Genomic DNA, 21252 nt, shown 5'->3' on the forward strand with positions numbered 1-21252 from the left:
CTGGTACCGGCATTTTTAAACACCAACAACAGCGTTACAGAGATTCGGTTTCTCTTCTCTTGCTTTGTGTGAGACAGAAAGCCTCATACAGCAGCAAGTACACCATCGCCTCCATGTCCTCCATTCTTTATGCGTTTGTGTCACGTATAAAACAAAGTCACGGCAGTTTAATGCAGTGTTGCTATGACGACCCCACTCACGTTGAGGAGGAACTATAGTAATGGAAAAAGATCCTGGTACCAAACCGAGTCGAGTCGAGCTGAGAAGAGCTAGAACTGTACAGTAGAAAAGCACCATATGAATTGGATGATCAGCAAACCTGAGGCTGCAGCAGACTGCAGGCTCCACAGCTGCATATGTGGCTGGGCAAAGGTTACCTCCACCAAAGGCCTACAGGGTAAGAAAGAGTGCCTGAAGAAGCGATTAGAGGAATATCGGATCAACAACTACTTTCTGAGAAACAAATTGAGTCAGTTGTCTGAAGTTCAGCAGCAGGACAAAAAACACAGTCTGCAGGACATCAACACTCCTGTCCCAGTGGATGGAGAACCAGAAGCAAAAGAACCAAAAGGGAACCAGTCACAGAAGAGAAACCTGAACCCAGCCAACTACTACCCCCTGCGGAAAAGAAGATCCAGGGGCAAAGGCCAATGATCAAGTGGCCAAAATCCTGCAAGATGGCAACGTGGACAGAGATCAACAAGGACCTTTGCAAAATAGTGCGTCTGAGCGTCTCAGAGCTGGAGAGGATGGGAAAGGGGATTTACACCGATGGAGTGAACCGGTTTGGAGTTGTTAAGGGGAAGAAACCAGCCCGGAAACCGGCCATCCCCAGTAAGACCAGGAGGCAGGAAGAAATAGAATGTCTAGTCTGAGAAAGGAGGTGGCTGAAGAAGCAGTGGAGAAAGTCCACAGAGGAGGAGAAAGAAAGTATAAACCTGTTGCAGGCAGAGATCCATGGTAGGCTTGTGATACTAAGGAGAGCTGAAAATGTGGGTAGTTGTTTTTACATAAAGAGGTGAAATTGTCAGAAACAATTGGTTCTCTCTCAACTGCTGCAGTTTTAACAGGAAGTTAAATGTTAATCTAATGTTATGTGACGTGTTAGAAGTTTATGTGATGTGATCGTCAGTGACTCACCTCCACTGTCACGTCTCTCAGATTTCTGCTGTTGCTTTCTTGCAAACACATGTTCTGAAAAGAAGGATGAAATAACATTGAGAAGTAAAAAAAACAAAAACAAATCTAAGATCCTAATTTAATTTAAAAAAGTAGGTTTGAGTGAAAGATGGTCTATAGAAAGGGAAGTTCAGGAAGAACTGATCCCTGAGGTAATCAGTGAAATGTGTGTGAAGTGAAGTCACACAAAAGATTCTTTTATGTAAAGTTATCTAAAGGTTATTCTACAGATTGAGTAACCATGGAAACGTTCTCATACTGAGTAATGATGACAGGTACAGGAAGGTGTCAGTTACCTTTTGATGATGACAGCTGTCACTATGACGATGAGCAAAGTGAGCAGCGTGAACAGGACCACACGAACTATCAGCAGTAGTTTGTCATGATTCAGGCCTGTAAAGCAGACAGGACAGACATCTTGTTTAAACAACGATCACATGACATCTCGGTACCTTTTGGTTCCTGTCTGTTTAAAGTGTCTACAGACGCAGTTTGATGCAGTTTCAAGATAAAACTAAACCAACAGACCTTCATCTTCCTCCTTCACACGCACAGTGAACGGCAGGGAGGTTGATCTCTGATCGGTTTTTAGAGCACAGGTGTAATTCCCAGAATCCTTTGCGGTCAGCGGGCCGAGCTGGAGGGCGGGGCCAGACTGTGGGAGGGCGTTTCCATCTTTAAACCAGGTGACCTCCAGCTGGAAGTTGCAGACTGATGTGCTGCAGGTCAGTGTGACTTGTTGAATCCGGCTCAGCTCTCCAGCAACAATGGAGCTCTGGATTCTCATTTTAACAACATCTAAAGTAAAGAAGTATTTTAGTTTCTCTGTGTGATCACAGGATGTTATTATCAGTACATGCAGCAGCAGGTGTGAAGGTTAAAGCATCAAACTTCACACGTCTGCTTCATCATCCAGTAAGGGGTAAAAGTAGTTGAACTACAATTTGCTGTAACTTGCTGGTAGTTAAACTACATTCATATATTGTGTTTTTATTGTCCCGCTTCAATTATTTCAACTACTTTTTGGGTCATTTTTTGTAGTTTAACTACTCAATTTACTAACTACAATTTTGGCCAATAACATGAGATATTTTTTATAAAACAAGTGACATATAATGTAAATGTTATTTTACCATTATTATGTTCCAGAACTCTCTTTGAAAAAAGGCACGAATCATGTCATGACACACCGATCTAGAATATGTCTACCTCTCTGTGTGGAGTATTGGGGAAGGATTTTCATTTCCTCTTTATATTACCCAACATGTCTAAGATTACCAAACATGTCTGTGGTGAACCCACAGACTATATAAAAGAAACAGACGTAACATCCATGACGTCACCCATTGGTTTGTGGACTGCTGCTCGGAAGCCAATAGTATCAAATCTCGGCAGCGCCATCTTGAAAATTTCAGGTGCATGCTGGGAAAAATAAAAACACGGATTCTACTTATATCGGCATGAGGCGGAGCGGGGAGGCTGCGATTGGGCTGGATCTGGAGGACATTGGTCAATCAACCTGTCAATCAGGACGTAGCCACGCCCTAATGCATACCCTGCTTTATCGTCACATATAAAGTCAGGGAGGCCAAAATGTCCCAAATGAACATCATACTGCATTGAAGAAGGCTTTAAACTAGCGATTGAGACCATAAACACATTTTGAAAACGTTTACTGAGGTTAGAAATCAAGTGAGAAGTTGGTGAATTCTCCATTGACTTGTATAGAGACGGTCGCCCCCTGGTGGCCTTTTGATAGAATGCAGCTCTAAGTTACTTCTGCGTTGGCCCCCGCCTGGGTGAACCTACAGTATGTTGACCAAAAATGTCAGCTTTTTTTCTTTAAAATTTAAACTGAGCTGAGAGGCATATTTCTGCTGGCATGTGATTTTTTGTAGGCTATTATATTCAGTTTCACATACATCACATGTTGATTTATTTAACGCTGAGTTAAATGAGTATAATGAGCATCAGTAGTTGCTAAAGCTACTTTTTTTAGCTGTAGTTTCACAAACTACATTTCTCCAGGGGTTTGTTCAAACTACTGCCAGGCTGAACTGTATGTAGTTTTACAAGCTACGCTTGTAGCTTCCTCAACACTGGTGTTAGCATTAGTATGTGAAGCTCTTACCAGTCACAGTGACTCTCACTCCTGACCGCTCAGTGTAATGTATACTGTGGTCAGTTTCCATCCTGAAGCGGAAGGTTGTGCTGTCAATCCTCTGAATATTACTGATCTGTAAAGTGCAGTTTCCAGTCATGTCTCCCAGGTATTTGTAACGAGGGTTTGCTGTCGGTGACGCGCTGTCGTACACAGACGGAGTGGTGTCATGACAAATTTCATGGTTGACACACCAGCGGACTCTGATGACCTTCAGAGGAACTTGTCTCCCATCCCGAGTGAAAGAGCTCCGTGGTGTGAAGGTGCAGGGGAGGACGACAGTCGATCCTCTTACAGCACAAACAGGTTCTGGATAGTTTACAGCTGCAGCAGCAGCACCTGGAAATAACAGAGTGATGACAGATGAGTTCAGGAAAAGGACCTGAGAATGGAAACTGAACATTTACTTTAATGTGAAAACAGTGATGGAAAACACAGAGTTGTGGATTTGATGGTTTGGATGTTAAAACAGAAAGTGTGGCAGCAGTTTGACAGAAATATAAATATGTGTTTTATAAAATGCCAACAACAGTAACATATATACAGGTCATTACTTACCAGCCAGAAGCTGCATAAAGATCCAGGGAATCTGTTTGTCCCAAACTGCCATCCTTACTTCTTTACCTTCTTTATGTCACTTTAACTTTTCAACCTTGTTTCAAACAGCAGCAGTGAGAACAGCACTGACTGACTGTCAGAAAATGCACTTCCTCCTTTATTCTGTTTGAAAGTTTCTCAGCATTTCCTGTCATGTGTGCACACCTTACTTGGTCAGAAACATGTCTAAGACCTTCTTTTTATTCCTTTTACTCCTTTCACAAGATAGTTTTAGTAAACAGGTGACATGTTTAATTGAATGTAATTAATAACTGAATGTATCACACTGTGGGAGAGGTGCTGAAACATTTCAAATAGTACAGTATATATGTATGTATAAATGTAAGTAGAATGTGTACATGTAGAAATAGGGAAGCTTGCTGCTGCAAACTAAATGATAAGCAGTGTTAAATTTACACACTGTGGGTTTTCACATTTCTGCAGAATGATTGCATGATAAAGCTGTCTGATACTTTTGTTCCCGTTTGTTCAAACTGAAGTTCTGCAGAATGAACAAATATGGTCACAGCAGCCACATCCTGCCTTCTGTTTTTCACATGTAATGTTTATACAGACAACAGGACTTCAGATTAAACTGATGGAAATGAGATATCAGTTCTTATCCTCTTAGACCTACCATAAAACCTATTACAACTGTCATTGGCAGGTAGTAAAAAGGTAATAACCAGGAAATGGCTGAGTAAAGAATGCCCGACTATTTCAGACTGGATAGGAATAATTGAAGAAATTCACAATATGGAAGGGTTAACATTTTTCCTGAGACACAATACTGAAGGGGCTGTGCAGTATTGGATGAAATGGAGGGACTATATAGATAGGACGTGGTCTTACCACTGAATGTATATTTTGGGTTGACATTGGGTACTGAAACCTTGCTCTGGACCGTGGCCCTTTTTCTCTCTGTATATATATCTGTTTCATTTCTATATAATGTGTTTTTTATCGGTGAGCTTGTGGACTGCACGAGGAGGGTATTTTGTGTCACTGTGGATTCTAATGGAGAAAAAGTAGTAAAAGTAGTAAAGTAGTAGTAGTAAAGTCTCTAGAGCTAACCCTTTAGCCTGATCCCTAACAACACTTTGTTTTTTACAAACCATGCCAGTGTATTCTGCTGTAGATGACCCTGTCTGATGTACTTGTTCTATGTATATTTTTGTGTTGTGCCTTATTTTGTTTCCTATTGGGTTTTTTTCTTATTATAAAAAAAAAGTCAATAAAAAGACAAAGTTTAAAAAAAAAAGACCTATAAAGCGTCCAGCAGGTGGAGCCACATGCTAGAGGAAGGGTCGTACCAACTGTGTAATGATGTAAAGCGTCCAGCAGGTGGAGCCACATGAGGCCACATGACTTTGAGGTGTGCTTGTATTTGAGATACAGTGGGTTAATATGATTTATTTTTTCAGTGTTACAATTCCCCCTACCAAGGGAGCAATTGTCTAATTTCCTGCATTAAATCTAATATTATAGTCTTGTCCTTATTAATGAAAACATTTTAAATGCATTATTAATTAGAGCATGTCTAAATGTCTCTTTCATCAAAAGATGACTGGTGTATTTCTAGAAATCTGAGAGTTAAGAATGAAAAAGTAAAAAATGTTCCCCTATATTTACACTGAAATCTGAATGTTTTATTGTGTTTTATGTGCTGCCATTTTTTAACAAAAGCTTAAAATAAGAATCCACATTAAAATAAATCCACAGGACCACATGATGAACAGTTTACAGAGAAATTGTTCTTTTCCAAAGTTATTAAAGACACAAACAATAAGAATCATTATTTAAAAAGGAGAGAAGCCAAATAACTCTCTGACTCCATTTAATAACCCCGTCTCTAATCCACCATAAAGATGCACAGTTATTAGAAACCAACAATAATAATCATCTGATCAATCTTAACAAATGTTACAAATATAATAGAAATGACATTTTCTGCATTTTAAGCACAAAGAATCAAACAGTTAACCTTTTATATTATAAAAAACATGAACTTTAAACACATCAACATGTAAATACTCCTTTCAATTTCTTTTAAATCTGTGGCACTAATATAAATATTCTGAATATCTTAATGAACCAAAAACTGAAGACAACAACCTGTCTGTCTACTGCTGAATCAATGTGTTTATGGCAAGAGGAAAAAAAACAATATTTGGACACCATTACATAAAGAACAATAAAAATCATAATAATAGAAAGGAAAAACAGCTGCAGCAGATTGATGATGATGATGATGAAGAAGACCAGCAGTCAGGGTGTAGAAAGCTCACAGATTGAAGAAGAAGAAGAAGAAGAAACACTGTGGAGGAGAAAAAAAGTGACACTTTCATTACAAACACAATCTGAAAAAGCATCCTGATGATTTATTTCTTCTAACAGTCGTACCAGCAGAAGATCTGAAAATGTGGTTTGTCCTGACGGTGGCGCTGGAGGAAAGATCTTTACTCTTTGTTAAATATATTACTTAACAACCCAGACGATGCCTTCACTCACTGGACCGTCCCACAGAGTCCTGGCAACCTCAAGTGTGAAACTAATGGCGCTTTTCCACTATAAAGTTCTAGCACTACTCAACTCGACTCGGTTCTAGGAGCCTTTTCCATTACAAAGAAGTACCTACTCAACGTGGGCGGGGTCGTCATAGCTTTGACTCCACGAAACTGCCGTGACTTCTTTTTATACGCGACACAAACACATAAACAATGGAGGACATGGAGGCAGTGGTGTACTTGCTGCTGTATGTGATTTTCTGTGTCAAACACTTCCTTCCTTCCTTCCTTTCTCCCCTCTGTCCTTCCTGTCTTCTTTTCCTCCCTTCCTCCCTTCCTCCCTTCCTTTCTGCTGCTGTATGTGTCTTTCTGTCACACACAAAGCAAGAGAAGAGAAACCGAATCGCAAGGAAAGTAATAGATGTTATGACATGAAGCACGTTACCAATGTTACTTCCTCATTCCAATGCAGCTGTAGTTGTTTTTACATAAAGAGGTGAGATTGTCAGAAACAATTTGTTCTCTCTCAACTGCTGCAGTTTTAACAGGAAGTTAAATGTTAATCTAATGTTTAATGTTATGTGACGTGTTAGAAGTTTATGTGATGTAATCGTCAGTGACTCACCTCCACTGTCACGTCTCTCAGTTCTCTGCTGTTGCTTTCTTGCAAACACATGTTCTGAAAAGAAGGATGAAATAACATTGAGAAGTAAAAAAATCTAAGATACTAATTTAATCAGAAAAAGTAGGTTTGAGTGAAAGATGGTCTATAGAAAGGGAAGTTAAGGAAGAACTGATCCCTGAGGTAATCAGTGAAATGTGTGTGAAGTGAAGTCACACAAAAGATTCTTTTATGTAAAGTTATCTAAAGGTTATTCTACAGATTGAGTAACCATGGAAACGTTCTCATACTGAGTAATGATGACAGGTACAGGAAGGTGTCAGTTACCTTTTGATGATGACAGCTGTCACTATGACGATGAGCAAAGTGAGCAGCGTCAACAGAACCACACGAACTATCATCAGTAGATTGTCATGATTCAGGCCTGTAAAGCAGACAGGACAGACATCTTGTTTAAACAACGATCACATGACGTCTCGGTACCTTTTGGTTCCTGTCTGTTTAAAGTGTCTACAGACGCAGTTTGATGCAGTTTCAAGATAAAACTAAACCAACAAACCTTCATCTTCCTCCTCCACATGCACAGTGAACGGCAGGGAGGTTGTTCTCTGATTGATTTTCAGAGCACAGGTGTAATGCCCAGAATCCTTTGCGGTCAGCGGGCCGAGCTGGAGGGCGGGGTCAGACTGTGGGAGGGCGTTTCCATCTTTAAACCAGGTGACCTCCAGCTGGTGGATGTTGCAGATTAATGTGCTGCAGTTCAGTGTGACTTGTTGAAACCGGCTCAGCTCTCCAGCAGCTCTGGAGCTCTGGATTCTCATTTTAACAACATCTAAAGTAAAAAAGTATTTTAGTTTCTCTGTGTGAGCACAGGATGTTATTATCAGTACATGCAGCAGGCAGGTGTGAAGGTTAAAGCATCAAACTTCACACGTCTGCTTCATCATCCAGTAACACTGAACTTCATGTAAGAACATTTTCTTGTCCTGAAGCTCTCTGGGCGTCTCTGCTTCAGCCTGACAGACGTCACCTGTTCATCACACTGAAGCCCTGAGCTTTGACTGGCAGGCAGCATTTCTACAAATCTTCATCTTCAGTTTCTGAACTTTGATCCTGTTTAACATCCAACATCAGAACAGGATATAAATAACAGGAAACCACCAAACGCTGAATTTGAACCCTTTGAGAACTAAAGTGTATTACGAGTGATTCTTGCCTGAGCAGGACTGCAGCCACACACCCCCCCCCCCTCCCCATCACGCAAACACACATTAGTAGTTACACCCAGTTCCTGTTCTCTTACTGTTCCTCTGTCGTCAAGAACTAATTTAGATATGCACACATATCTGCCTCTACACTGACAGCCCCAGAAACACAGAGCAGGACACTGTCATGATTTTAGGACTATAACATCTAAAGATGATTAATGTTAATTAGTAATACCTGCGTTAGCATTAGCATGTGAAGCTCTTACCAGTAACTGTGACTCTTACTCCTGACTGCCCAGTAAAATCTCCTGCTCTGTTGTCAGCCTCCATTCTGAAGCAGAAGGTTGTGCTGTCAATCATCTGAATATTACTGATCTGTAAAGTGCAGTTTCCAGTCATGTCTCCCAGGTATTTGTAACGAGGGTTTGCTGTCGGTGCCGCGCTATCATACACAGACGGAGTGGTGTCATGACAAATTTCATGGTTGACACACCAGAGGACTCTGATGACCTTCAGAGGAACTTGTCTCCCACCTTGAGGGAAAGACCTCCGTGGTGTGAAGGTGCAGGGGAGGACGACAGTCGATCCTCTTACAGCACAAACAGGTTCTGGATAGTTTACATCTGCAGCAGCAGCACCTGGAAACAACAGAGTGATGACAGATGAGTTCAGGAAAAGGACCAGAGAATGGAAACTGAACATTTACTTTAATGTGAAAACAGTGATGAAAACACAGAGTTGTGGATTTGATGGTTTTGATGTTAAAACAGAAAGTGTGGCAGCAGTTTGACAGAAATATAAATATGTGTTTTATAAAATGCCAACAACAGTAACATATATACAGGTCATTACTTACCAGCCAGAAGCAGCATAAAGATCCAGGGAATCTGTTTGTCCCAAACGGCCATCCTTACTTCTTTACCTTCTTTATGTCACTTTAACTTTTCAACCTTGTTTCAAACAGCAGCAGTGAGAACAGCACTGACTGACTGTCAGAAAATGCACTTCCTCCTTTATTCTGTCTGAAAGTTTCTCAACATTTCCTGTCATATTGATGCCTAACTTGGTGAAACATGGCTGTGATGTCACACATAGCTCTGTAATGAAGAGCACGTGAACAGCTCATCTGATCACTATAGTGATATTAAATGAGACATTTTGCATCAGTTTTTTTTGAGGTTCAGAAAAGAAATTTCTCCCTGAACTGTGACTGTCCAATCATAGCTCGGCAAACGTACCTCTGCATGGCAGGTCGGGAGACAGACTAGTTTTAAGTGTGGAAATAATTTTACTGCTCAACATTAAGAAACTTCTTGAGACGAAACATGTATAATATTAAAACAGCTTCATCGCCTATAAAATGAAACACAGTCTGGTGAAACAGAGCGTTCTCTATCGCTCCATCTTAAATAAACAGTAACCAGACACTCGTGTTTATGTTAAACATTCATTGATGGACCTTCTTTTTATTCCTTTTACTCCTCTCACAAGATAGTTTCAGTAAACAGGTGACATGTTTAATTGAATGTAATTAATAACTGAATGTATCACACTGTGGGAGAGGTGCTGAAACATTTCAAATAAAATGGAGAGAGCTGCGAGAAACGGAGAGTAAAGATGTTTTCTTCTCTGTAGTCTTGTGTTGTTGAGCAGAGAGCTCTGCTAAAGTTTGAAGATCCCATCCAGACTTTACTAGTACCGTATATATGTATGTATAAATGTAGTGTGTAAATGTATAAATGTAGTGAATAGGGAAGCTTGCTGCTGCAAACTAAATGATCAGCAGTGTTAAATTTACACACTGTGACTCACGCTTCCCTTTAAAATAATTTATTTTTTGATACTTTTGTTCCTGTTTGTTCAAACTGAACTTCTGCAGAATGACCAAATATCATCACAGCAGCCACATCCTGCCTTCTGTTTTTCACATGTAATGTTTATACAGACAACAGGACCTCAGATTAAACTGATGAAAATGAGATCTCAGTTCTAATCCTTGTAGACCTACCATAAAAACCGCTGTGTGGGTGCGTCTTATAGAGAGAGGCTGGATCTGGATATGATCAGAGGTATGTAAAAGACCGTCCACACTAAGAACAGTAACTAGAACAATAACTAGAACAATAACTATCCCTCCTCCAGTGTTCGGGTCAAATCTGACTGATGTATAACTTTCATACATCATAAACGTTGTGTTTTTCATCGGTTGCCTCTTGGCCTCACCATATCTTCCACATTAAACATTTGAACACATAGAATTGGTTGAAAAAATGGTTTAGTGAACATTGTTACACCTTTAGTGAAAATGACCTCCATAGGCAATGAACTGGTACGACTAGAATATGGTCATCCATCAGATGGAAAACATCCATATACACTCACCCAAACATCCAAAACCACAGCACCACCCACCTACATTCTCCTGCCCCAACCACAATACCCCACACCACATACATATTTCAGACTAAACAAATAAAAGGAAAAAGCAACATGCTGTTGGAAGGGCCATACCAACTGTGTAATGATGTAAAGCGTCCAGCAGGTGGAGCCACACGCTGGAGAAAGGGTCATACCAACTGTGCAATGATGTCAAGCGTCCAGCAGGTGGAGCCACATGCTGGAGGAAGGATCATACCAATTGTGTAATGATGTAAAGGAACTCATCAGCTAATGAATGCATTTTAGTGAAATCTACTTTTAACTCACTTCACATAATTAAAATCTAGTTATTACTAGACCTAGTCTTCATGAAAAATAGAAATAGACTTTTGCTTTGACATCTGAAAGAATTTGAACCACATACAAAAATCAACTGAACCATATTGGACACTACAGCACTAACACCATTTGACTTTGAGGTGTGCTTATATTTGAGATACAGTGGGTTAATATGATTTATTTTTTCAGTGTTTCAATTCCCCCTACCAAAGGAGCAATTGTCTAATTTCCTGCATTAAATCTAATATTATAGTCTTGTCCTTATTAATGAAAACATTTTAACTGCATTATTAATTAGAGCATATGTAAATGTCCCTTTCATCAAAAGGTGACTGGTGTATTTCTATAAATCTGTGAGTTAAGAATGAAAAAGTAATAAATGTTCCCCTATATTTACACTGAAATCTGAATGTTTTATTGTGTTTTATGTGCTGCCATGTTTTAACAAAAGCATAAAATAAGAATCCACATTAAAATAAATCCACAGGACCACATGATGAACAGTTTACAGAGAAATCCTTCTTTTCCAAAGTTATTAAAGAAACAAACAATAAGAATCATTATTTAAAAAGGAGAGAAGCCAAATAACTCTCTGGCTCCATTTAATAACCCCGCCTCTAATCCACCATAAAGATGCACAGTTACTAGAAACCAACAATAATAATCATCTGAACAATCTTAACAAATGTTACAAATATAATAGAAATGACATTTTCTGCATTTTAAGCACAAAGAATCAAACAGTTAACCTTTTATATTATGAAAAACATGAACTTTAAACACATCAACATGTAAATACTCCTTTCAATTTCTTTTAAATCTGTGGCACTAATATAAATATTCTGAATATCTTAATGAACCAAAAACTGAAGACAACAACCTGTCTGTCTACTGCTGAATCAATGTGTTTATGGCAAGAGAATGACAACAGATTGATGATGATGATGATGAAGACCAGCAGTCAGGGTGTAGAAAGCTCACAGATCGGTGAAGAAGAAGAAGAAGAAGAAGAAACACTGTGGAGGAGAAAAAAAGTGACACTTTCATTACAAACACAATCTGAAAAAGCATCCTGATGATTTATTTCTTCTAACAGTCGTACCAGCAGAAGATCTGAAAATGTGGTTTGTCCTGACGGTGGCGCTGGAGGAAAGATCTTTACTCTTTGTTAAATATATTACTTAACAACCCAGACGATGCCTTCACTCACTGGACCGTCCCACAGAGTCCTGGCAGCCTCAAGTGTGAAACTAATGGCGCTTTTCCACTAAACAGTTCTAGCAGTACTCGACTCGACTTGGTTCCAGGAGCCTTTTCCATTACAAAGAAGTACCTACTCAACGTGGGCGGGGTTGTCATAGCAACGACTCCGCGAAACTGCATTGACTTCGTTTTATACGCGACACAAACACATAAACAATGGAGGACATGGAGGCGATGGTGTACTTGCTGCTGTATGTGTCTTTCTGTCACACACAAAGCAAAGAGAAGAGAAACCGAATCGCTGTAACGCTGTTGCCGGTATTTAAAAATGCCGACTTTGATTCTTGTGTGGGACGGCTCATGACTCTTCCAGTGACTCTATGACCAATCAGAGGCCTGCAGTCTGATGACGTCACATTTAGTATCAGCTCGGCTCGCTTGGAGCTTCGGCAGAGCAGGTACTAAAAAAGCACCAGGTACCAGGTACTATCCCTACTGGAAACGCAAAAGAACCGAGTCAAGTCGAGTTGTGCTGGAACTGTGTAGTGGAAAAGCTCCATAAGAGATAATAACATCTAGTAAACAATCAATCTGAGTCCCACTTACACATGGCAACAGAAACTTCAAAAAAGAAAATAACCCCAGAGTAACAGAGAGTGGGGGCAGAGGACGACTCATCAGCAGACATTCAGCAAAGGACACAGGAACAGAACAGACTATTGGAGCTTTTCCACTGCACAGTTCCAGCTCTACTCGACTCTACTCTGTGTCTCCACAGAGCCGAGTAGTGCTAGAACTGTATAGTAGAAAAGCACCATATGAATTGGATGATCAGCAAACCTGAGGCTGCAGCAGAGTGCAGGCTCCACAGCTGCATATGTGGCTGGGCAAAGGTTACCTCCACCAAAGGCCTACAGGGTAAGAAAGGGTGCCTGAAGAAGGGGACTACAGGAATATTGGATCAACTACTACTTTCTGAGAAACAAGTTGAGTCAATTGTCTGAAGTTCAGCAGCAGGACAAAAACCACAGTCTGCAGGACATCAACACTCCTGTCCCAGTGGATGGAGAACCAGAAGCAAAAGAACCAAAAGGGAACCAGTCACAGAAGAGAAACCTGAACCCAGCCAACTACTACCTCCTGCAGAAAAGAAGATCCAGGGGCAAAGGCCATTGATCAAGTGGCCAAAATCCTGCAAGATGGCAACGTGGACAGAGATCAACAAGGACCTTTACAAAATAGAGTCTCTGAGCGTCTCAGAGCTGGACAGGATGGGGAAGGGGATTTACACCGATGGAGTGAACCGGTTTGGAGTTGTTGAGGGGAAGAAACCAACCCGGAAACCGGCGATCCCCAGTAAGACCAGGAGGCAGAAAGAAATAGATTGTCTAGTCTGAGAAAGGAGGCTGCTGAAGAAGCAGTGGAGAAAGTCCACAGAGGAGGAGAAAGAAAGCATAAACCTGTTGCAGGCAGAGATCCATGGTAGGCTTGTGATACTAAGGAGAGCTGAAAATCTGGCAAAGAAGCTCAGGAAGAAAGAGAGGACCAGAACAAGCTTCTACTAAGAAACTTTGTGAAGGGTCTCTTCTCAAAGCAGAAGAGTGAAAGCCTCTCAATGTCAAAAGCAGATCTTAAAAAGTCATGCACAGAACACCGGAGCCACAAAGTTGTCGCACTCCCACCTGACATGCCACCAGTTGACCCTCCAGAAAACCAGCTAGTCATCAGCCCACCCAGATGGAGTGAATTGGTGAAAACGGTGCATAGAGCAAGGACCTCATCACCCACAGGTCCCAGCAGGGTGCCTTACAAGGTCTACCAAATTCACCACATGTCCCATGATTGCTCTGGCGGTTCATGAAGGTGGTTTGGCAAAAACAGGAGATTCCAACATCCTGGTGGAGAGACGGAGGAATCCTTATCCCAAAAGAAAAGGACCCATCAGACCAATTCCGCCAGATCAACCTCCTGAATGTCAAGAGTAAAATCTTTCAGCGTGGTGGCTAACAGACTGGTGGGATACCTGCAAAGAAACCAACTGATTGACGCATTGATCCAGAAAGCAGGCTTCTCCAGCTGCTTGGAACATGCTAGCATCATCTGACACCAGATCCCGAACCCCAAGAAAAAATAAACAGACCTTCATGTGGTGTTCCTGGACCTTGCAAATGCCTTTGTCTCAATCCCACATAATCTCCTCTGGACTGCTTTTGACTACTTCAACCCTCACGTCTAGTCAAAGCCTACTTCCAGGATGTGCAGCTATGCTTTATAACAGCAGACTTCACCACAGCGTGGCATCGTCTAGAGCAGGGCATTATGGCCAGTTGCACCATCTCTCCACGAGCCTTCACCATGGACATGGAAGTGAGATTAGAGTATCTCAATAGGAATTATACAGAAATAAACAAAACGGGGAATGATGTATTTGTTTTTAGTCATAGGATCTGAAGGGTTCGTCTTCCAGGGAGCAGGTATGGAAATCTTGAAATGATGCAGTTTACTTTTGTTTTGGTAAACATAAACTGCAGCTAAACATTCAGACCAGAGCTGCAACTAATCATCTATCTTTTAATCAGTGAGTTCTGTTTTGCAGAACTCAGGATGTGTGTCAAAACAACTGATGTGACATTTTTACTTTTGACAGATGTTACAAGGAAAGTAATAGATGTTATGACATGAAGCAGGTTACCAATATTACTTCCTCATTCCAATGCAGCTGTAGTTGTTTTTACATAAAGAGGTGAGATTGTCAGAAACAATAAGTTCTCTCTCAACTGCTGCAGTTTTAACAGGAAGTTAAACATTAATCTAATGTTTAATGTTGGGTGACGTGTTAGAAGTTTATGTGATGTAATCGTCAGTGACTCACCTCCACTGTCACGTCTCTCAGTTCTCTGCTGTTGCTTTCTTGCAAACACATGTTCTGAAAAGAAGGATGAAATAACATTGAGAAGTAAAAAATCTAAGATACTAATTTAATCAAAAAAAGTAGGTTTGAGTGAAAGATGGTCTATAGAAAGGGAAGTTAAGGAAGAACTGATTCCTGAGGTAATCAGTGAAATGTGTGTGAAGTGAAGTCACACAAAAGATTCTTTTATGTAAAGTTATCTAAAGGTTATTCTACAGATTGAGTAACCATGGAAACGTTCTCACACTGAGTAATGATGACAGGTACAGGAAGGTGTCAGTTACCTTTTGATGATGACAGCTGTCACTATGACGATGAGCAAAGTGAGCAGCGTGAACAGGACCACACGAACTATCAGCAGTAGTTTGTCATGATTCAGGCCTGTAAAGCAGACAGGACAGACATATCGTTCGAACAACGATCACATGACGTCTCTGTACCTTTTGGTTCCTGTCTGTTTAAAGTGTCTACAGACGCAGTTTGATGCAGTTTCAAGATAAAACTAAACCAACAAACCTTCATCTTCCTCCTCCACACGCACAGTGAACGGCAGGGAGGTTGATCTCTGACCGGTTTTCAGAGCACAGGTGTAATTCCCAGAATCCTTTGCGGTCAGCGGGCCGAGCTGGAGGGTGGGGCCAGACTTTGGGAGGGCGTTTCCATCTTTAAACCAGGTGACCTCCAGCTGGTGGATGTTGCAGATTGATGTGCTGCAGTTCAGTGTGACTTGTTGAAACCGGCTCAGCTCTCCAGCAGCTCTGGAGCTCTGGATTCTCATTTTAACAAAATCTAAAGTAAAAAAGTATTTTAGTTTCTGTGTGTGATCACAGGATGTTATTATCAGTACATGCAGCAGGCAGGTGTGAAGGTTAAAGCATCAAACTTCACACATCTGCTTCATCATCCAGTAACACTGAACTTCATGTAAGAACATTTTCTTGTCCTGAAGCTCTCTGGGCGTCTCTGCTTCAGCCTGACAGACGTCACCTGTTCATCACACTGAAGCCCTGAGCTTTGACTGGCAGGCAGCATTTCTACAAATCTTCATCTTCAGTTTCTGAACTTTGATCCTGCTTAACATCCAACATCAGAACAGGATATAAATAACAGGAAACCACCAAACGCTGAATTTGAACCCTTTGAGAACTAAAGTGTATTACGAGTGATTCTTGCCTGAGCAGGACTGCAGCCACACACCCCCCCCCCCTCCCCATCACGCAAACACACATTAGTAGTTACACCCAGTTCCTGTTCTCTTACTGTTCCTCTGTCGTCAAGAACTCATTTAGATATGCACACATATGTGCCTCTACACTGACAGCCCCAGAAACACAGAGCAGGTCACTGTCATGATTGTAGGACTATAACATCTAAATATGATTAATGTTAATTAGTAATACCTGCGTTAGCATTAGCATGTGAAGCTCTTACCAGTAACTGTGACGTTCACTCCTGACTGGTCAATATAATGTCCTGCTCTGTCGTCAGCCTCCATCCTGAAGCGGAAGGTTGCGCTGTCATTCATCTGAATATTACTGATCTGTAAAGTGCAGTTTCCAGTCATGTCTCCCAGGTATTTGTAACGAGGGTTTGCTGTCGGTGATGCACTATCATACACAGACGAGGTGATGTCATCACAAATTTCATGGTTGACACACCAGAGGACTCTGATGACCTTCAGAGGAACTTGTCTCCCATCCTGAGTGAAAGAGCTCCGTGGTGTGAAGGTGCAGGGGAGGACGACAGTCGATCCTCTTACAGCACAAACAGGTTCTGGATAGTTTACAGCTACAGCAGCAGCACCTGGAAATAACAGAGTGATGACAGATGAGTTCAGGAAAAGGACCTGAGAATGGAAACTGAACATTTACTTTAATGTGAAAACAGTGATGGAAAACACAGAGTTGTGGATTTGATGGTTTTGATGTTAAAACAGAAAGTGTGGCAGCAGTTTGACAGAAATATAAATATGTGTTTTATAAAATGCCAACAACAGTAACATATATACAGGTCATTACTTACCAGCCAGAAGCAGCATAAAGATCCAGGGAATCTGTTTGTCCCAAACTGCCATCCTTACTTCTTTACCTTCTTTATGTCACTTTAACTTTTCAACCTTGTTTCAAACAGCAGCAGTGAGAACAGCACTGACTGACTGTCAGAAAATGCACTTCCTCCTTTATTCTGTCTGAAAGTTTCTCAGCATTTCCTGCCATTTTGACACTTAACTTGGTGAAACATGTCTGTGATGTCAAACAGAGCACTGTGATGAAGAGCACCGTGAACAGGTCATCTGATCACTACAGTGATATTAAATGAGACATTTTGCATCAGTTGTTTTCCTATTTTTGAGGTTCAGAGAATAAATTCCTCCTTGCGAGAAACAGAGAGTAAAGATGTTTTCTTCTCTGTAGTCTTGTGTTGCTGAGCAGAGAGCTCTGCTAAAGTTTGAAGATCCCATCCAGACTTTACTAGTACCGTATGTATCTATCAATGTAGTGTGTAAATGTATAAATGTAAGTAGAATGTGTAAATGTAGTGAATAGGGAAGCTTGCTGCTGCATGATGATAAGCAGTGTTAAATGTACACACAGTGACTCACGCTTCTGTGGTCACAGCAGCCACATCCATCTGTGTGTGAGCACATGATGTTATTATCAGTACATGCAGCAGGCAGGTGTGAACGTTGTGTTTTTCATCAGTTGCCTCTTGGCCTCACCATATCTTCCACATTAGACATTTGAACACATAGAATTGGTTGAAAAAGTGGTTTAGCCGAGCTAGCAGCCGAGTTAGCCGCCGAGCTAGCAGCCGAGTTAGCCGCCGAGCTAGCAGCCGAGTTAGCCGCCGAGCTAGTAGCCGAGCTAGCCGCCGAGTTAGCCGCCGAGCTAGCAGCCGAGTTAGCAGCCGAGTTAGCCGCCGAGCTAGCAGCAGAGTTAGCTGCCGAGCTAGCCGCCGAGCTAGCAGCTGAGTTAGCAGCAGAAAGCTCTCAGATGTAGCGTCCATGTTTCTGGTAGAGGTGGTGACTTTGATTGACAGGTGACACTTGGTAAGGAGCGGGGTTTCAGTGGACTCGGCAGTCAGAACACATATTTATTCTTACTTTACACAGACTTTAAGAAGACAGGGACAATGCATATTAATCCAAAGAAATAAAAAATAATAATATGTAATCAGACAGCAGAAAACCGTGTTACTCTTGACAGGACCAGAATTTGGGGGATCATAAAGTGCTAAAGTGACAGGACTGGTTTGACTGATAAAGTCACTCACAACAACTTGGTATTGATGTGCAGTGACCCTTCCCTCTAATGGGGCAGGTAGACCCAACACATTGCTCTTCTGTTTTTTCTTACACATCACACTAATGTACAAGCATCAGTGTGCGCTGTCGAGTCCTACTAACCCTAACCCTGTTAATAAACAATCAACTGGACTTTTTATTCATGACACACAGCATGACTGGATGTTAAGCTTTATTAGACTCTTTGTCCACTCATTGATTCACGTTTTTATTTTAAGTTGTCCTTAGTCTATATCTCTTTGTCATGCTTATGTGTCCATCCCTCCACTTCAACTAGACCTTCCAGACTAAACTATGTATAATCTGTAATCTTCTCACAAACTCCATATGGGTCAATGACGTGACGCCTACATTTGCAGTAAAAAGGTTTAAATGGATAAATAAATACCATATATATGTAGTAGCTTTCCTTTTTATGTACTCACTTTAAGTTATTAGTAATTTTAAAGTTAAAGTTATTTAAAGTGATAAAATATCATGTGGTGCGACCAATAATACCAATAACTGTATTAAAGTCAGAGTAAAATATCACTTCTCTGTGGCAGTAATATTAATCACTGATACATTAACTTTAACTGAATTGTATTTCTTAATTTTTTTAAAGCAATTAACAGGAAAAATAAGTCTTACATACATTTAAGAAGGCAACTGTGACATTATAGAACATAAATATGAGATTAGTATTTACAAAAACTCAAAAGACATGCAAATAGTTTGTTTCTTGTAAAAAAAAAAAAAGATAGATCATGGTCGCACCAAATGACTTTTTTAAGGTCAGTTCTAATTCATTGAGATGAAAAAACACATAAAACACTTAATTTACTATTTTAATATGAATTTATGTGTACTTTACATTCTTAATATTTGAACTACTGTAATATATATTCCCATTTTTATTATTTTAAAATTGACCTGTTGAAAATCCTGATACGTCATTGACCCTTACATGAAGCTTCATTTGTGTTTGGACTGATTTTACTCTGTGAACACAATGAGTCAGTGCTTGATTAGGCGATTTTCTATCTGAGAGGCTCTAGTCTGAACCATATTTTTGAGCCAATGATAACTTTGTGAATGAGTCATCATGTTAACCATTACTCTCAGACACTGTTTCATCTAACAAAGTGTTAAAAACTGCACGTTCCAGCTGTTGTTGAGCTGCTACTGCTGTATGTTGTAGAAAGCAGGCTGGTGCTGATTCAGGATGATGATCAGAAGTATCTGAGACATGAGTTCAGACAGCAGCAGATGTTGAAGCCATGGCAGCGACACACAGCATGAGCACTGATCTGAAGCCTAAAGATTCACTAACGTAGTTGTTTTTCCACTGGATGGATCAGATGATGGACAGTGTCAGGGTCTGGGTCTGAGGACAGGGAGCTCGGTGAGACTAATAGTGACAGCTCTGATGAAGAGTTTTTGGGACTAATAAATGGGAACTCAACCTAACCCGAAAAAAACCCCTCATTGATTCATAATTAAATAAGCACAAAACTGAGATCCTGCTAGTCAGCTCTAAGACTTAAAGAGGAACACTGTACAATAATCTGGGAAATGAACTATTAAGTCTTATTTTAGATTCAGATTTAAACTTCAGGTCTCACATTAAAGCTAAAGAACTAGAGTGAAGCCATAAATAACATGATTACAGCAACTTGTGAAGCCGTAAATCTTTTAAATATCCTAAATGAATAAACCATTACTGTTGGATGATGACATCAGCTTTATTTATATCTGGTTGGATTTGGGTGAATTACACTTTATAGAAACAAATCTAATGATTATTCATAAAGTTTTATATTTGAGTTCATTCTCTGGGTGTTTTTTAGCATATTTAATGTTTTCAGTGATATTTGATGTCCTGTTAAATGGAAACTTGTCTCACCTGGTCCTCAGTGTGCTGATGAAAGACAACAGACGTCACACTGAACACTGAACTCCTTCACCTGTGCTTCAGGTATCCTCTCATCCAATCAGAGGGCTTCATGGCTGGCCGCCCGCTCCCTGGGTCGTGGCTGAGGACTCCTGGTTCCACCCGGACGGAGAGACGACGACGGAGGAAGAGGAGGAAGGAGGAGGAAGGAGGACGGTGACTCAGCAGGTGTGCAGGTATATAAAGAGGCAGCGATGCTCAGTCCGTCACCACGGAGACCATGGCCTGGCTGATCCTCATCACCTGCATCCTGGTCTGCTGCTCAGAGCTGCTGCACGGCAAGGCTTCAGGTAAGCACACCTGTCTGTCTGTCCACCTGTCTGTCTGTCTGTCTGTCTGTCTGTCTGTCTATCTGTCCACCTGTCTACCTGTCTGTCCACCTGTCTGTCCACCTGTCTGTCTGTCCACTTGTCTGTCTACCTGTCTGTCCACCTGTATATCTGTCTGCCTGTCTGCCTACCTGTCCACCTGTCTGCCTACCTGTCCACCTGTCTGTCTACCTGTCCACCTGTCTGTCTGTCCACCTGTCTGTCTGTCTGTCTGTCTGTCTGTCCACCTGTCTGTACACCTGTCTACCTGTCCGTCCACCTGTCTGTCTGTCTGTCTGTCCACCTGTCTGTCCACCTGTCTATCTGTCTGTCCACCTGTCTGTCTGTCTACCTGTTCACCTGTCTATCTGTCTGTCCACCTGTCTGTCCACCTGTCGGTCTGTCTGTCCACCTGTCTGTCTGTCCACTTGTCTGTCTACCTGTCTGTCCACCTGTATATCTGTCTGCCTGTCTGCCTACCTGTCCACCTGTCTGCCTACCTGTCCACCTGTCTGTCTACCTGTCCACCTGTCTGTCTGTCCACCTGTCTGTCTGTCTGTCTGTCTGTCCACCTGTCTGTACACCTGTCTACCTGTCCGTC

General features: G+C 41.2%; 4 protein-coding genes across 4 annotated transcripts in view; 1 reads left to right on the plus strand and 3 right to left on the minus strand.

Moving 5' to 3' along the window:
- Nucleotides 1–1471: 1471 nt before the first annotated feature.
- LOC128366961 (uncharacterized) lies at nt 1472–4010 on the minus strand. The gene is made up of 4 exons (XM_053327722.1): nt 3899–4010; nt 3311–3679; nt 1708–1977; nt 1472–1572 (listed from the first exon to the last, which is right to left on the minus strand). The coding sequence occupies exons 1-4, from the start codon at nt 3948–3950 to the stop codon at nt 1472–1474; spliced, it is 792 nt and encodes a 263-aa protein (XP_053183697.1). The 5' UTR covers nt 3951–4010.
- Nucleotides 4011–7086: 3076 nt separating this feature from the next.
- On the minus strand, nt 7087–9182 carry LOC128366962 (uncharacterized). Its single transcript, XM_053327723.1, has 5 exons — nt 9131–9182; nt 8541–8912; nt 7626–7898; nt 7394–7490; nt 7087–7123 (listed from the first exon to the last, which is right to left on the minus strand). Exons 1-5 carry the CDS (start codon nt 9180–9182, stop codon nt 7087–7089), a joined length of 831 nt encoding a protein of 276 aa, XP_053183698.1.
- A 5256-nt stretch (nt 9183–14438) lies between these two features.
- On the minus strand, nt 14439–17240 carry LOC128366963 (B-cell receptor CD22-like). Its single transcript, XM_053327724.1, has 5 exons — nt 17129–17240; nt 16538–16909; nt 15623–15895; nt 15391–15487; nt 14439–14577 (listed from the first exon to the last, which is right to left on the minus strand). Exons 1-5 carry the CDS (start codon nt 17178–17180, stop codon nt 14439–14441), a joined length of 933 nt encoding a protein of 310 aa, XP_053183699.1. The 5' UTR covers nt 17181–17240.
- A 3323-nt stretch (nt 17241–20563) lies between these two features.
- tg (thyroglobulin) overlaps nt 20564–21252 on the plus strand; it is a 26314-nt gene continuing 25625 nt past the window's right edge. The window contains exon 1 of the mRNA XM_053327725.1: nt 20564–20633. Within this exon, the coding sequence (XP_053183700.1) occupies nt 20564–20633 (70 nt within the window). The remainder of the gene's footprint in view (nt 20634–21252) is intronic.

Source organism: Scomber japonicus, chromosome 10 (assembly GCF_027409825.1).
Source record: "Scomber japonicus isolate fScoJap1 chromosome 10, fScoJap1.pri, whole genome shotgun sequence".
In the NCBI taxonomy this organism is placed as follows: Eukaryota; Metazoa; Chordata; class Actinopteri; order Scombriformes; family Scombridae; genus Scomber; species Scomber japonicus.

Excerpts from the sequence above, each read along its gene's own strand:
- LOC128366961 (XM_053327722.1), bottom strand. The coding sequence starts at position 3,950 with ATGGCAGTTTGGGACAAACAGATTCCCTGGATCTTTATGCAGCTTCTG. Across the intron at positions 3,680-3,898 it reads CTTTATGCAGCTTCTGGCTG|GTGCTGCTGCTGCAGCTGTA; the intron begins GTAAGTAATGAC and ends TGTTATTTCCAG. Across the intron at positions 1,573-1,707 it reads TGTGAAGGAGGAAGATGAAG|GCCTGAATCATGACAAACTA; the intron begins GTCTGTTGGTTT and ends TCTGCTTTACAG.
- LOC128366962 (XM_053327723.1), bottom strand. The coding sequence starts at position 9,182 with ATGGCCGTTTGGGACAAACAGATTCCCTGGATCTTTATGCTGCTTCTG. Across the intron at positions 8,913-9,130 it reads CTTTATGCTGCTTCTGGCTG|GTGCTGCTGCTGCAGATGTA; the intron begins GTAAGTAATGAC and ends TGTTGTTTCCAG. Across the intron at positions 7,124-7,393 it reads ACAGCTGTCATCATCAAAAG|AACATGTGTTTGCAAGAAAG; the intron begins GTAACTGACACC and ends CCTTCTTTTCAG.
- LOC128366963 (XM_053327724.1), bottom strand. The coding sequence starts at position 17,180 with ATGGCAGTTTGGGACAAACAGATTCCCTGGATCTTTATGCTGCTTCTG. Across the intron at positions 16,910-17,128 it reads CTTTATGCTGCTTCTGGCTG|GTGCTGCTGCTGTAGCTGTA; the intron begins GTAAGTAATGAC and ends TGTTATTTCCAG. Across the intron at positions 14,578-15,390 it reads ACAGCTGTCATCATCAAAAG|ATACTCTAATCTCACTTCCA; the intron begins GTAACTGACACC and ends ATTCCTATTGAG.